Raw genomic sequence first — 16,143 nt, forward strand, 5'->3', positions numbered from 1 at the left:
ACCGCGGGAGGGGGCGGGGGAACAGGGACACTGTCTCTACCAATCAGAGGCGGCGCTTGCCCGCCACGTGGGCCCGGTTTGTTTTCTAACCAAGGTAAATCGCAAACTGCGCAGAATTTCTAACGCGGCTGTTGAAACGCCGCGTTGCTGCACAGGGAAATTGCGTTTTCAGGTCCACGCGGCGTACAGCCGTTTCAATACGGGCTTTGTAGGATGAACGTTGAGACAAGGCCGTAATTATAATATATATTGGGAGGCACACCCCCCCCCCCAATATTCAAATATACTCAAAATGACCCCCCCCCTTATATATTGCTATAAAATAGATTTATGTTTATATGATTGTGATTATGGTTGTACTTTATTAATTCCTAATCTCTGCCATTACATACAATGAAACAAGAAAAGGTAAAAAAGAAAAAAACAGAGCAATGTAATACAATACACTATTAGACATTATTGTAAAAAATAAATTAAAAGTCCATCCTATGTGTTGGTGAATTTTTTTATATTTTAGGCAGGAAATGGGAGGAAATTCTTTTCAGATTTAGATTTTATTTTTTTCCTGGGGGGGGGGACCCCCAGACCCCCTGGAAGATTTGGTCCCCCCAAATCTTGACTCCATGACTACTGCCTTGCGTTGAGATGTATAAGGGGCACGGGGTGACCAATAAGGTCTGAATTATAGACGCAGCGACTGGTAGACTCAATCACATAGAGACCCGTAGACTCACTCACACAGAGACTCATAGACTCACTCACACAGAGACTAATAGACTCACTCACGCAGAGCCTCATAGACTCACTCACACAGAGATTCATAGACTCACTCACACAGACTCAATCACACAGACTCATAGACTCACTCACACAGAGGCTAATAGACTCACTCACGCAGAGACTCATAGACTCAATCACACAGACTCATAGACTCAATCACACAGAGATTCATAGACTCAATCACACAGACTCATAGACTCACTCACACAGACCCATAGACTCACACACAGACTCATAGACTCAATCACACAGAGACTCATAGACTCACTCACACAGAGACTCATAGACTCACTCACACAGAGACCCATAGACTCAAGCACACAGAGACCCATAGACTCACTCACACAGAGACTCATAGACTCAATTACACAGACTCATAGACTCAATCACACAGGCTCATAGACTCACTCACACAGACTCATAGACTCAATCACACAGAGACCCATATACTCAATCACACAGAGATCCATAGACTTAATCACACAGAGACCCATAGACTCAATCACAGTGACCCATAGACTCACTCACACAGAGACTCATAGACTCAATTACACAGACTCATAGACTCAATCACACAGGCTCATAGACTCACTCACACAGACTCATAGACTCAATCACACAGAGACCCATATACTCAATCACACAGAGATCCATAGACTTAATCACACAGAGACCCATAGACTCAATCACACAGAGACCCATAGACTCAATCACACAGACTCATAGACTCACTCACACAGAGACTCATAGACTCAATCACACAGACTCACAGACTCAATCACACAGAGACCCATAGACTCACTCATGCAGAGACCCATAGACTCAATCACACAGAGACTCATAGACTCAATCACACAGAGACCCATAGACTCACTCATGCAGAGACCCATAGACTCAATCACACAGAGACTCATAGACTCAATCACACAGACTCATAGACTCAATCACACAGAGACCCATAGACTCACTCACGCAGAGACTCATAGACTCAATCACACAGACTCATAGACTCAATCACACAGATACCCATAGACTCACTCACACAGAGACCCATAGACTCAATCACACAGACTCATAGACTCAATCACACAGACTCATAGACTCACTCACACAGAGACTCATAGACTCAATCACACAAACTCATAGACTCAATCACACAGAGACCCATAGACTCACTCACACAGAGACTCATAGACTCAATCACACAGACTCATAGACTCAATCACACAGAGACCCATAGACCCACTCACACAGAGACCCATAGACTCACTCACACAGAGACCCATAGACTCAATCACACAGACTCATAGACTCACTCACACAGAGACTCATAGACTCAATCACACAGACTCATAGACTCAATCACACAGAGACCCATAGACTCACTCACACAGAGACTCATAGACTCAATCACACAGAGACCCACAGACTCACCCATACCTGTCCACCGATACGGTTTAACCCGTATTCTTGTCCAGGGGAATTTAGTTTTCAGGTACAATACGGGCAAAAAAAAACCATTTTGTCTATTTGTGTTTCTATTCTTGTGATGGGACTTTGTAGGATGAACGTTGAGATTTATAAAGGGGCACGTGGTGACCAATAAGATCTGAATTAGTCTGTAATAAGGTCGGGCACTGATAAGGGGCTGACAGGTATGTGAATACCAAGAGATGTACTATATATTTACACACACATTGCGATTATAAAATACTGATTAGAATTTGTGACAATTATGATGTAATAAGTGATGTATTTGGTGATGCTGCTGCTGCTGCGTTGGCAGTGGTGCAACAAGCACAGACAACAACAATCAACATTCCTCAACAGCACTGTTGGCCTCAAAAAGAACAATACATGGAGCATCCTCCCCCCTCATGAATAATCATGAGCAGGTGACGTCCTCCAAATGGACACCCCCCCCCAACTAATAATAATTAGCGGCTGACGTCACTCCACATGGGGGGCCGAGGCGCCTCCTCCCCCCTCCTCGGCATCAACTGACAACCCTCACTACAAAGGCAGAACCCTCACGTCACGAGATCTCCGTAACGCTGTTGAGACATCAAAGTAAAAAGGACGTCATGATGAACAAGGGATTATAACCTTAAAATGAAATAGGCCTGTGTCACCGCGCCATTACAAATTGCACACGTGTTTGTCGTGACGTTAATGGTGTCACTAGGGTGTTCGCGCCAGCTACTGGTCCAGTCGTGCAACTGTGCGTCTGGAGCCTCTCTCTAGCACCATGTCAGCCAGCCCGAGGGGACATAGTCCTGGTGATGGCCTGAGAGAGAGGGCAAGGGAGGACGTGGTAGCCTGAGTGGGGCACGTGATGCTCGGTCGAGATCCTTCGGGAAAGGTCTCGAAGGGGGCGTGGCCGAAGGCGGAGCGAGGCCACGCCCAGGAGCATCAAGGGGCAGTCCCCGGAGTGTTCTGGGCTCGTCTGTGGAATCAAGCCTGGGTCCCGCGTCTCGTCTTCTCCGGGTCTTCGTCTCACATAGTTAGCCATATCGCCTACTATAGAACCTGAGTTACGTTCAGTATTACCCGCTCGGGAAGTTGTTAAATAAAAGTGTTGCCTCCCAGTCCAGAGTGTGTGCAATAAATATCACGTCGCGGTCTGCTTTTCGCTTGCAAGTTTCAGAGTTGCTGCAATACACCCGTCCTTGAACGTAATGTTTCGGCCAATGGACCTTCTACATCGCGCATACATTCTTATAATAATTAGCATTGTTGCGGATAATATAAGAAACAAAAAACAAATAGAAAATTTGCCTCTTTCCCATATTTGTTTCTCCACATAAATATCTTTAAATCACACATCCCATCAGATACCACCTTCTAGGAGGGCATCTTATCAACATAAATTGTTCAATACAAGTGCAGTGTATATTCTTAGTTCTTTCGGTAAAGTCACGTTGAAGGGAAACAATAAAATAATAAAATATATATAACAATAAAAATTCTCACGAATTTAAATGCAAACCGACACACCTGATGACGACCGTTTGTGTTATGGTCGAAACGTAGTCATCGACTCATCTCAACGAGCTGTACACGATGCACCACTACGGTGCATACGAGCGTTCAGGGTTTCAGCGCAATCGTCCTAGCTGCGTTTCGACATAGCGGAGTAGCACTGATTTCGGAGTACCCCAGTCGCGGAGTTGAGTACACCCCTGGAAAAAATAGTGTCCCAGAAGTAAATATTTAATTGCCTCTGCCATTTTGTATTATTTGGTACCCCGGGGTACCGCCATAAGAATCAACTGTGGTAGACAGACAGTACACACGCCGGTGGGCGTGAGCACGGGTTTGCAAAGCGGAGGAACTAGGGCAAGGGTCACGGAGGACCCCATCTGGAGGCCCCTGGAACCTGCTATTGGGTTCGAGAAGGGAGGCGCGGTCAGGGAGGAGCCAGGCCGCGCTGGTCGTATAAAAGGAGCCTAGAGCGGGAGCTCGAGGCTGCCGGTTCTGGGAGTGGACTCATCTCGTCGTCACTGCCGTCTTCGCTAGATATTGCGCTGCTAGAAGTTGTTGGCTATCTCAGTCGGCACCGTCAGTGTTTGACGGCTACTGTTGTGTACAGGCTAGGCTAAGCGACTGTGGGGAGTGCATGGACTAGACCGTGGAAGTTGATAGAATAAAAGGCGCCTCCTACAAACCTTGCTTCCGTCTCACTGGCACTACACAAGCAAACTCTGGACCGTTGTCCACATGCAATGTCTCATCGGCAGCCATTCTTTTATCCGTCATATTTGGCCAGTGTTTGCCGATTGATGTTGTTAGGTCGATGTGTTCTTAATGCACCACTGCCAACGCAGTATGGCAACAATTGTTGGCCCATCACAAGAAATGATTCTGCCTGTCCTGCAAACATTTCACACGGCTCTGAGAAATTATACGCCTGAACATACTTCGCAATGCTGGTCAATACGGGCTGTTTGAAGATGGGGAGTTATAGATGGACATGGACACACACAAGTACAATATTGTACAATTGATTTTGCTGCACCGTCCTTTTCAGCCAACAACGAAGCCTGATAGCCCTGTAATAAACTGCTTGCGAATGGTGCTCATGCACCCATCCAAGCACCAACCAGGCTCAAACCTGCGTAGATCTCCAAATAATCATGGAACGTTGGCCCAACGTTAGTTCATCCACATGCCAAACTTGGCCCAACGTTGGCACGTTTACCAGGTTGAGAGATCTTACTTAGTAAGATAAAAACTATTTTTAATTCTCTTTGTATATTATTTTGTTACGACTCCAACGACAAAGTAAAAATAGGCACTTTTATTAAAGATCTCTACAATAAGGAACCCTACTATAGACTTCCACAATGAAGGATTCTAGGCTTCGTTCTTGTTTTCCTGTTTGTACAGTGAGGGAAAAAAGTATTTGATCCCCTGCTGATTTTGTACGTTTGCCCACTGACAAATAAATGATCAGTCTATAATTGTAATGGTAGGTTTATTTGAACAGTGAGAGACAGAATAACAACAACAAAATCCAGAAAAACGCATGCCAAAAATGTTATGAATTGATTTCCATTTTAATGAGGGAAATAAGTATTTGACCCCTCTGCAAAACATGACTTAGTACTTGGTGGCAAAACCCTTGTTGTCAACCACAGAGGTCAGACGCTTCTTCTAGTTGGCCACCAGGTTTGCACACATCTCAGGAGGGATTTTGTCCCACTCCTCTTTGCAGATATTCTCCAAGTCATTAAGGTTTCGAGGCTGACGTTTGGCAACTCAAACCTTCGGCTCCATCCACAGATTTTCTAAGGGATTAAGGTCTGGAGACTGGCTAGGCCACTCCAGGACCTTAATGCGCTTCTTCTTGAGCCACTCCTTTGTTGCCTTGGCCGTGTGTTTTGGGTCATTGTCATGCTGGAATACCCATCCACGACCCATTTTCAATGCCCTGGCTGAGGGAAGGAGGTTCTCACCCAAGATTTGACAGTACATGGCCCCGTCCATCGTCCCTTTGATGCGGTGAAGTTGTTCTGTCCCTTTATCAGAAAAACACCCCCAAACCATGTTTCCACCTCCATGTTTGACGGTGGGGATGGTGTTCTTGGGGTCATAGGCAGCATTCCTCCTCCTCCAAACACGGCGAGTTGAGTTGATGCCAAAGAGCTTTCACCCAGTTGTCCTCTGAATCATTCAGATGTTCATTGGCAAACTTCAGACGGGCATGTATATGTGCTTTCTTGAGCAGGGGGACCTTGCGGGCGCTGCAGAATTTCAGTCCTTCACGGCGTAGTGTGTTACCAATTGTTTTCTTGGTGACTATGGTCCCAGCTGCCTTGAGATCATTGACAAGATCCTCCCGTGTAGTTCTGGGCTGATTCCTCACCGTTCTCATGATCATTGCAACTCCACGAGGTGAGATCTTGCATGGAGCCCCAGGCTGAGGGAGATTGACAGTTCTTTTGTGTTTCTTCCATTTGCGAATAATCGCACCAACTGTTGTCACCTTCTCACCAAGCTGCTTGGCAATGGTCTTGTAGCCCATTCCAGCCTTGTGTAGGTCTACAATCTTGTCCCTGACATCCTTGGAGAGCTCTTTGGTCTTGGCCATGGTGGAGAGTTTGGAATCTGATTAATTGATTGCTTCTGTGGACAGGTGTCTTTTATACAGGTAACAAGCTGAGATTAGGAGCACTCCATTTCAGTGTGCTCCTAATCTCAGCTCGTTACCTATATAAAAGACACCTGGGAGCCAGAAATCTTTCTGATTAAGAGGGGGTCAAATACTTATTTCCCTCATTAAAATGCAAATCAATTTATAACATTTTTGACATGCGTTTTTCTGGATTTTCTTGTTGCTATTCTGTCTCTCACTGTTCAAATAAACCTACCATTAAAATTATAGACGGATCATTTCTTTGCCAGTGGGCAAACGTACAAAATCAGCAAGGGATCAAATACTTTTTTCCCCTCACTGTATCTACCTCCGAGCGTCCCCACTCCTCGTGCTCTCCCCTTATATATCCCTCAGCCCCTTTCTCGAACCTTGTCCTTGGTTTTACCTCTAGCAAATCCCTGTCCGTTCCCTTTAACGGATCCTTTCTGTTTTCCCATTCAACCCTTATTCTGCAATCTCTTTAAAAGTCTGCCTCCCGAACAATCACCGTGGAGGCCTCTTTCTTCCAATCGGAGATCTTTGTTTATTTTAAAATAGCCGTTAGGCTGCATATGGCTTAGGGTCATTTTTCGGTCATTACACTTTTAAGTGGTTTGTTTACCTTGAATATAATTTGGACTATCGTGTTTTTTTGTATTCTTTGTTGTTGTAATGTTCTGACCTGTGAAAAATAGCTTTACAGCTCATCGGATATCTCCAGTATAAATACATATTCTGATTAAGATAAAGGCTGGCGATCATATTACAAACAATAACATGGAAAGGGGCATCCCAGTAAAGTTCACCCATAACACTGCTTTTGCCGTCAGGTTTTGTAGTCATCAACATAAGACCAATATCACACATCATTGTCTAACCCTCGTACACGTTACATCTTGCCTTAATACACCACTGTCCCTCACCTTGTGTCAACTTGATCACACCAAGTACAAGCCGACCTCTATCCTAATGCACAATCCATCAGTTGTCTGTCAAGACACCAAGCAGGGGTCAACTTGGACCAATTAATCTTAGGCCTTTTTTGTTCTCTCACTTTACCTAATAAACTCAGCGGGGCAGGTCCCTCGGATGCGTCTCACTGCTGCTGCTGCTGCTGCCACCGATAACCTGACTTGAACCGGCTGAAATAGACCTGTGCTCATCAAGTCAAACACGCTTCGTTAACTGCAGGAAAAGGTAATGAAAACGAAAGGTACAGCACTGGAATTGCTTTCTCATTCCACTACCCGACTGAGGGGCCACAACTAGAGTGCGAGAGAACCCCTCGGGGTACTGAATTTTGACCGATACTTCCACATCAGCCAGACATCTTGGAGGTTGAAAGTATCCACGGACACTTTACCCCACCACACACAGCCTTCCAATCGACTGCGGTGTACCTATTTACACTGCTGGGTGGACAGAGGCAGGAGGATTTAAGAAACGTGCCCCAATGTTTCAATAGTGAACGGGCGACTTCGGAATTGCTGGTCAAGCGTGCCAACCATTACTTCAAGGGCAGCATCCGTTAACCGCAGGGTTTGGTGAAAATTGATCTCTTTGGAAGATAACGTCCCATGCAATTCCTAGAAGGCTGTGGGCCATTGGGTTGTGGAAAGAAGTGAAACTTTTTATGTCGAGACTGTCTGCTTATATATTATTCCAATCAGCGACGATTACATTTCTTTAAATTAATCTTAGGGTGTCATTATGAAGAGGCTCAATCTGATTATTTAACAAAATTAATTTGCATGTTTTTTTTATTTGTGGGTTTTTGCCTGCACTCAAATCAACTCGTGTGCAGATGCTAAAAGGGCCATTACATCACAACGCCGAGATGGTGAGAGCGGAGGGAGACCTTCATACAGCAATGGATTGATTTTGGCTCATGAAGATGAATTTCGAAGATACTTCATTTGTCTGAGTCAATCACAGCACTTAAGTTTTTTTTTTATTTCGTCGATAAAGGATTCGATAAGATTTAAAGGAATTACTGTATTGCGATTTATGACAAGCTATGCGCAACATATAAACTATAACCTAGGTTAAATTATTAGAAGAGTTTTGTGCAGGTCTTAAGACTTAATTAACATTCGGTAAAAGGCAAATTTGATTCTTGCTGATGTGCGGTGGAAATGCCATTCCTATGCTGGGGGACAGTATTTTTGTCGACTTCCCTAAAAAGTGGTACTCATGAAGGGCCGAGTTGAACAATCTTACAATTAGGAACAACACATTGTACCGGTGGGCCAGCCAGCCAGCCAGTGTTATTATTATAACGCAAAGCCTTAGAATGGGTTTCATGAAAAGGTGAAAAATGAACGCCAAACACAATTAGAACAGCGGCATAAGGAATAAATTTGAATGTTTATTTTTTTACACCAATTGCATACCTCCAAACACTACTGCGATAGTGAAGAGTTAACGTGAGCGTGGACATGAAAAGGTGAATACCGCGTCTGTTACTCACAAACTGAACGTAAAACGATAAACACTTCCTTCTTACCGTATAAACAAAGAGCAGCAAATACACGTGTGGGCATGTGGTTACAGGACTAATTAACACCGTTGAGGTGCAATACATCATGTGCGTGAACACTTTTTTTCAGGGTGACGAATGCAAAAAAACGAAAAGCTCTCGTACCGCAAAGCGTACCACGTCAACGTATTTGTCGTTTTATTTAAAAGTGAAAATGTGACCAGTACAAATCAACTACACTCGAATGGCCACCTTTGTGTAACAACTTTATGCGACTTACGCCACAACTGCAGTTCATTTTGGAAATTTACAGTAATAACAATAACATTATAAAACATGATTATACAGGATTTATCAGTTTAACGCATTATTGCCTTTACCATTTTTTTGGCATATACAGTAATAGTAATCGTGCACTATAGCATGCCTCTTCTCATACAAAAAGTTTATTTTTCAAACAGTGGCCATGTAGAAGGCCGGATTATACAAAGCATAAGTTAACGATGCACCTGACGAGGCATACGCAAGTAAACTGTACACATACAAGTTACCAAAAACGATTTGGGGAAGAATAATCAGATAGACCCACTGTTTACAGTGTGTACTTAACTGCCGTACAAGCTTATATATATCTCAAGGAAATCAAAAAAGTATTTACAAACGAACATGGCTTGCTGTTCCAGGAAATAATACAAATTAAGACTTTGCTAAGCATAATCTTGCTGTTGTGGTCTCCTATTACAGGGTACTCGAATGAGTTAATTGTAAGCAACAGAAGTTTGACTTTATACTGCTTTAGTGTTGCATATACTCTGGCGTTCAATTGGCAAGTTCATTTATTCAAAACATTTCATCCGAGAGGTGCAACCACCATGCATTGTGCTGTAAAGGTAGTCTGAAAACACTGCTAACTCATCTGCCATCTATCCAGGCTCAACCCGAAACACTGAATCCCACACTTTTAAGTCGCTCAGTAAATAGTGAAAAATGGAAAGACGGTATTTTGTATGCCTCGCTCTGCCCATCAACTCGCAATGTGTTTTGGCGCTGCGTGCGCTCGAATGTGCAAAACATCAAAGGGGAAATAAGGTTCCGTCGCTCCATCTGTTCGTCCATTAAAAAACGGTACCATTCGGACATTAAAAAAAAAAAAACGACGCCATGATCATCACCATCAGAGTTTGTTTCCGGACATTTTCTTCTCCAGCATGCTCATCAGCATGTTGGAGTAGTGCTCCAGGAGGGCGCTGGTCTTGTCTTCACCGGGCGAGGAGGACGCGTCGTCCGGCAGTAGAGGACCGTCGCCGTCGCCGTCCACGCCACGCGCGCATGACACGTCGTCATTGGCGTCGTTGCTTCGGCCGCCACCACTGGCGTTCGCCTCACTCCGGTCCAGCGTGCTAAGCTGTGCCCGCGCTCCATCGAATGCATCAGCGAGTACCGATGCCAGGTGTTTGCTGCCCACCGGCGTCTCGCTTGACTGGATCTAGACGAACGAGGCGAGATGCGGAACGATTGAATCCCGTGCCAGCATGTCATTTATTTGTCAAGATTTTAGATCATTTTGTTGTTACTTTTTCCCCCCCTGCCACCCCCTCCCACCCCCCCCAATTTGCATTCCAATCGGAGTGTCGGCATCACGTGACGAGATGAACACATTCACGATTCGACACCTGCAGCTAGCAGAGTGCATCAACCTGTGACAGAGAATGGTCCCAGAAGAGGTCGCACAACAATGACCACAATGTACAATAATGTATGATCTAAAAGAATCGTGACCTAAAATTGTTGCTATCCATTGAATTGTGAGAGAGGTGAATCGTTGCAGGCTTACTGGCCTTGCATTTTTATTATTTACATTACCATTATTTGTCTTCAGGGAGCTGCTGTCTCCAATATACTGGGCCTTCGTCATGCAGGACTGCCATTTTCCAATGCAAAATCATTGCACATTATTAAATATTTATAATTCACCCCTCTGCTGTGTTTTCAGGTTGAACCACAAATTAATTTGGCACGATATCTGACATCTCGCTTCACTTGTGGAATTCAGTTCCTGAAGAATCTCCCAGCACGTCAGGCAAAACTTCGGATATCACAGGGAGCAACACATGGTACAACTCGAAAACGCATCAGAGCGATATATATAAGCACGAAAAGCCATGCAGTAGTATCACAATTCACCTTGTGGTAAAGCAAGATGGCTTTCTGTAAGCTCTGAAGTAGGTCATTGGCTGCCTCTTCACAATTTTCCGCATTCACCACCAGTTCTGTAAAAAAACAATGTTTAAAATCAAGCAGGGATTAATAATGCCGATTCTACGTGACTCGCGCACACACACACACACTTCCATCCTCAAAACGTCACATTGATTTAAATGTTGGAAAGACCACATAAAACCTCAGGAACATCAGGAGAGACACTTAGAGGAGACACGAGTTGAGAGAACCCACCACCAAGTGATCCAGTGTGGTGTGCATACCTGCCAAGGCCACTCGCAATGTAAACGAGCCAATTAAAAACCGCTCCTTAAAATCCCGCACGGAAATAAACAAATCACACAATCTGGTTATCCAGTACAAGCCTTTGTCAATCCACTGTTGGATGAAGGCCTCCCCACATCGTGTTGGTTGTGGTGGTTTATTTGACCTTACTTCAACCACATTGGTCAATGCGGGTTGGTGAATGGGAGAAGCCCAGGAGCGGTTCAGATATCACATGCCACTAATGTTAGCTGCAGCAGACATCAAACTCAAGTTTCTGGGTTCATAGCGTAGTGCATTAACCACTGCAGAAGTGCAGAGAAGTCCTTGATGCAGTTGCGATGTGACAACACCTGGCAGGTATGCGTTGATCAACACGAGAAGAAAAAAAACAGAACTAGGATAATTAAAACAAGAAGTCTACAGAGAAAAGTTGCACCAGCACTACAGGCGGGGAAACATCCTAAAATCAATCACCAAACAGGGCAAGCGCACTACAAGCGAAGCTGCTGGGGCACGCAGAGGTGCTGAATGTTCAGTGCGGTGGAGCCATTGGGCTTAGCTTCCAGCCACCGAACATCCAGCGACGCTGCTAACGTCTACGCGTGATTTAGGGTGTGGAAGATCACAAGTATAGAGACCATCGTGCGCAGATCACCAAGAGTTGCGACAAACAGTGATCGCTCAACAGCAAACCTTTGTATGATTTTAGAAGCTTCTCACGTCCAGATTTTGGCTTGAGGCTGTCATGGCTCTCGGGCACAGGGTCCCTTCTGGCCATATTCCCAAGCCAAGAACGGTCCTTGGTGTCCAAGTCTAGTTTTGACAGGTCGGCGGCAGCCAAAGCCTTCGCCGCGTCGAGCCGATGGAATTCCGCATTTGCTCGAGGGCCCACGGGCAAAGCCTTGCGTGAAGGCTCCACGTACGGGAACTCCTCCATGACCTCTGTAACTTGCACCACCGAGTTTGATGCGGGGTTGATGTGGGACGAGAGCGGCTTCGAGAGCTCCAGGATCAGGCTCGTCCTGTACGCCGTGCGGACCGTGGACTGCGAAGCCACAGTGGAGGGAGCAACCGGTGCAGATTTCATCGACGACGGCGCGAACTTGGACATTGCCGGTGACTTGAAGGCCGACCCCGGCGCCGGCCTGGAAGGGTGATACGACCTCCGCGGTGTAGGCCTCTTCAAACCCGGGTCTCTCACGGGGTAGAGATCTTCACTCACTGAGCTGTTCTCCCCGTCGTCGTCGGAGCCACCAAAGTTTTTGCAGTTAAGGCCGTCACCCATGGACACGCTTCGGGTCATGCGGCTGTTGGCGAGGGATGAAGCGGGGCTGGGCGAGGGGCTCGCGGCAGCCTTCTTCCTTGCGATCTGCCGCTTTGCCGGGCTGACGATGGCTCGCGGCTCTGGTTTTGGCGGAAGGGCCGGTTGTGATCGCTTGGGCTCGACAGCACGAGACTCGCGAGCTCCTATCACTGAGCGTGTTTGGGGCTTTGCTGTGCCGGCATGCAATGAGTACTTCTCTGTTGAGTATAAAAACAATAAGGGGATGCATGTTTTTTGTCGCATGTGAGAATAAAGCAGAGCACTAGGTTATGCAATATGTCTATATATAGCGTGAATATTTAGCTGTCAATGTCACAGAATTTTAAAATGACTCGTGGTTTTCCACTGAAAGTGTCACAACTACAATATATGATTAAAAGAACAATGAGCTACAATTTAATACAGATCAGCAAATGTGTATATATGTTCAATCCTCTAACACACTTCAATTATTTTATAATAGTTTCAGGGAAGGCAGGAATATTAAAAAAAAAATCACACGATTCACACAATTAGAAAATGATTTCAATGAAATTGTAATCAAAAACAATACGCAGAAAAGCATTAATCTTTCTACATTGCTACGCATAACCTACGTTAAAATGCTGTTATTAAGATCATCAACTATAATTACGCACGGTTTAAATAGCAGATGCGAGGTTTCCCCCCCCTCCCCCGGTCTGCAGACGCCCCCCTTCTCAAATGACAATCGCATCCAGAAACACGTTACACAGCAGCTTGTCTTTAATGAACAATTCGCCTCATTATGAAAATATACTACCATGAATATCCTCCATAGAGCCTTTCACAGACTGTTAGGGCAAGTGCTGTTAGCTAACACCTACTAAAGCACACAAGGCACATGAAGGGGTAAAGTGGGCTAGCACCACGCTCGGCCACATTTGTCTCCCCAGTGCTGATGTTTACACACCACACTAGGTAGTCATTTAAGGCTGAGTTAACCTGGGGGAGGCCCGGGACCGGTTCAGATATTTGTCACCTACATTGGCTGTGAACGGAAGCCAAACTTGGGTCTGTTTGTAGAGGACTACACTAACTACTACATTACCACTCCCCACACACAATCAACACCCATGGCAATTACAAGTGCCAAATTTCCAGAAAGACAATAATCATATATATACACATTACTACAGTCTAACTAGATCACACAATGCTTAAAGAAAAACAAAAACACAAAACTGAAGACAAATGACAACGGAGATGATGATCAATCAATAACATCACAGCTCACTCGTCGACTTCACTCAACTCAAATCATCGACACGGGCTGATCGTCACAGAAGAACCGCTCTGCGACAGACCAACTTCTGGCCGTTCTTCTACACTTGCCACACAGCCCAGGAGACGCCACCGCAGAAACCAAAAGTTTACACAGGACAGCAGCAGCAGCAGCTATATGCAGCAGATTCACCCCGGAAGAGCGACAGGATGAAGAGGCCACGGAGCAGCGAGCGTTTAGTGCCAGGCGATCGGTTGCGACGCCCCTCCTTACCTTCTTGAGCGAGGTCATACATGGAGGCGGCCTTCCTCATCGCGGATGAGGTCGGCGTCCCGTCTGACGGACGCCCCGAGCCGGGCAGGCCCGGAGTGCGGCGCCGGTCGGCCGCACCGCTTGCCGCGGGGCTCCGGCTGCTTGCAGCCGGTGCCTGTGGGCCCCTGGGGGTGGCGGCCCTGTCCACCACGCCCGACGTGCGCCGTTCCCCTGGCCTCGACTTCACAGGAAACTGGGAGAAATTGATGAAAGCAGCATCGGCAATGATCGGATCGTTGAAAAGGAAGATGCGACACGGATTACACGACTGCTCTCTTCATCCCTCATCTATTACACCTTCACTAGTGCTAGTTGTTGGTGGCCGCTTGGTGTTTTGGGCCTTTGGGCCTGTGCTCAACAATGGTGATTAAAACAAAAATGTATCGGCCATGATCAATCCACTGCTGGAAGAAGGCCTCTCAAAGCCATTGCCATATCTCGCAATCCTGCGATCTAGCAATGAATATCACCTTTCGATGTACAAGCTGCTCCTGCTGAGTATGATTACAAGAGGATGAGCAGCGTATGGTTCAGTAATACCCCAGTTTACATCAGGGATGGATTTCTGAAAGGTGCGCTCAATTTCAAAACAATGTAAATCAAAGCAATTTTTCCACGAGAGCTAAACAAAGACAACGGAGGTTGTATGGTGACGCTGTGTTAATGTGCACATCGTCATCCTAGATGTAACCACAACATAACAATAATTTACTAAAAATAGTGTAAACACTCGTGTACAGCAGTGCAACTTTAACACAAATTATACAGGGGTACAATAAGATACAATACACTATAAAAATAATCAACATACTGCACAAACAATATATTGCACTAATCTAGAATTGAAGCTTTTGTGACTGCAGGAATTACTGTACTCATTGAGTACAATATATTAAACCATCATATTAAATTAGTTTTTTCACCAAATAATAATTTTCAACCCTTTGTTGATCAATTGCTCCATGCCATGTTCGTTGTGAGGATTGTTTGACCATACTTTACAGCAATCTTGTTAGTGCAATAAAATTTCCCGCTTTTAAGGATTTATAATTTTCGTTAAACTGTAATAATGTGATAAACCTCTGTAGCAAGTCATGTAAGAAGGTGCAGTGCCCTCTAGTGTGGATATGAGATCACTCGACAGAACCTCAGCAGTAGTTCTCTGATATCTCCTTCCACAGGCCAGTCTCTAATGCGGGGCAAGATGCACTGCTATGTCAATATTCCAAATGAATATTTCTCCGTCTCATGAAGTGGACAATATATTGTACTCTATAGTATAGTACATTTATTAATGCGCGACACAACGTGGTTCGTGTACAGGGTAGCTGGAGGCAAAAGGCAAGTGTGTTTTAAGGCGACGCAAATCAGGCAGCGGTATTAATAAAGTGATGACGTGTTTGCAAAACGAGCTTAAAGGGGGAGACGTAAATCGGGGTTTTTATTGTAGAAGGCTTTTCCCAACATGCTTCCATTGCTAATAATGGCATGCATAGCAATACCTCATGAATGAAGCTTCTAACTCTTGAGACAGCCCAGGATGAACAGCCTTTGTAGGTAATTACAAGCGCTAATTGTGCTTTGGGTGGGATCTCCGTTTAAACAAATGTAGGCACGCTTAATTCGAAACAAAAGTCTGATGTTTACGATTGGGAGTCTCCAACGCTCCCTTGCCGATGTTTGCCAGTGCACCGCATAAGTTAATTTCCTTAGCGATGGATTTTCATGCCATTCTAAATAAAGCCATTTGTCAATTCGATCGATTAAATAAATGAGAAATGACCAACTCAGTTACCGCAGTCTGACATCATGCTTATTGTTAATGCGGATTATCGACTCATCGGCAATCAGTGATCTTATATTACCTCTAAACCCCATAA

At 45.2% G+C, this 16,143-nt stretch overlaps 1 protein-coding gene across 3 annotated transcripts in view; it reads right to left on the reverse strand.

The window, feature by feature from the left end:
- Positions 1 to 8,773: 8,773 nt before the first annotated feature.
- Positions 8,774 to 16,143, reverse strand: part of LOC116947750 (mitogen-activated protein kinase-binding protein 1-like) — an 87,165-nt gene continuing 79,795 nt past the window's right edge. For 2 of the 3 annotated variants that reach the window (XM_032963855.2, XM_032963854.2), the window contains exons 27-30: positions 14,225 to 14,456; positions 12,078 to 12,905; positions 11,082 to 11,167; positions 8,774 to 10,383 (exon numbers count right to left, since the gene is read on the reverse strand). In XM_032963855.2, coding sequence (XP_032819746.1) covers positions 10,072 to 10,383; positions 11,082 to 11,167; positions 12,078 to 12,905; positions 14,225 to 14,456 — 1,458 coding nt within the window. In that variant the 3' untranslated portion in view covers positions 8,774 to 10,071. The remainder of the gene's footprint in view (positions 10,384 to 11,081; positions 11,168 to 12,077; positions 12,906 to 14,224; positions 14,457 to 16,143) is intronic. The other variant, XM_032963856.2, reaches the window with a different exon arrangement.

Source organism: Petromyzon marinus, chromosome 31 (assembly GCF_048934315.1).
Source record: "Petromyzon marinus isolate PM22_M1 ecotype Great Lakes invasive population chromosome 31, UKy_Petmar_22M1.pri1.0, whole genome shotgun sequence".
NCBI classification, from domain to species: domain Eukaryota; kingdom Metazoa; phylum Chordata; class Hyperoartia; order Petromyzontiformes; family Petromyzontidae; genus Petromyzon; species Petromyzon marinus.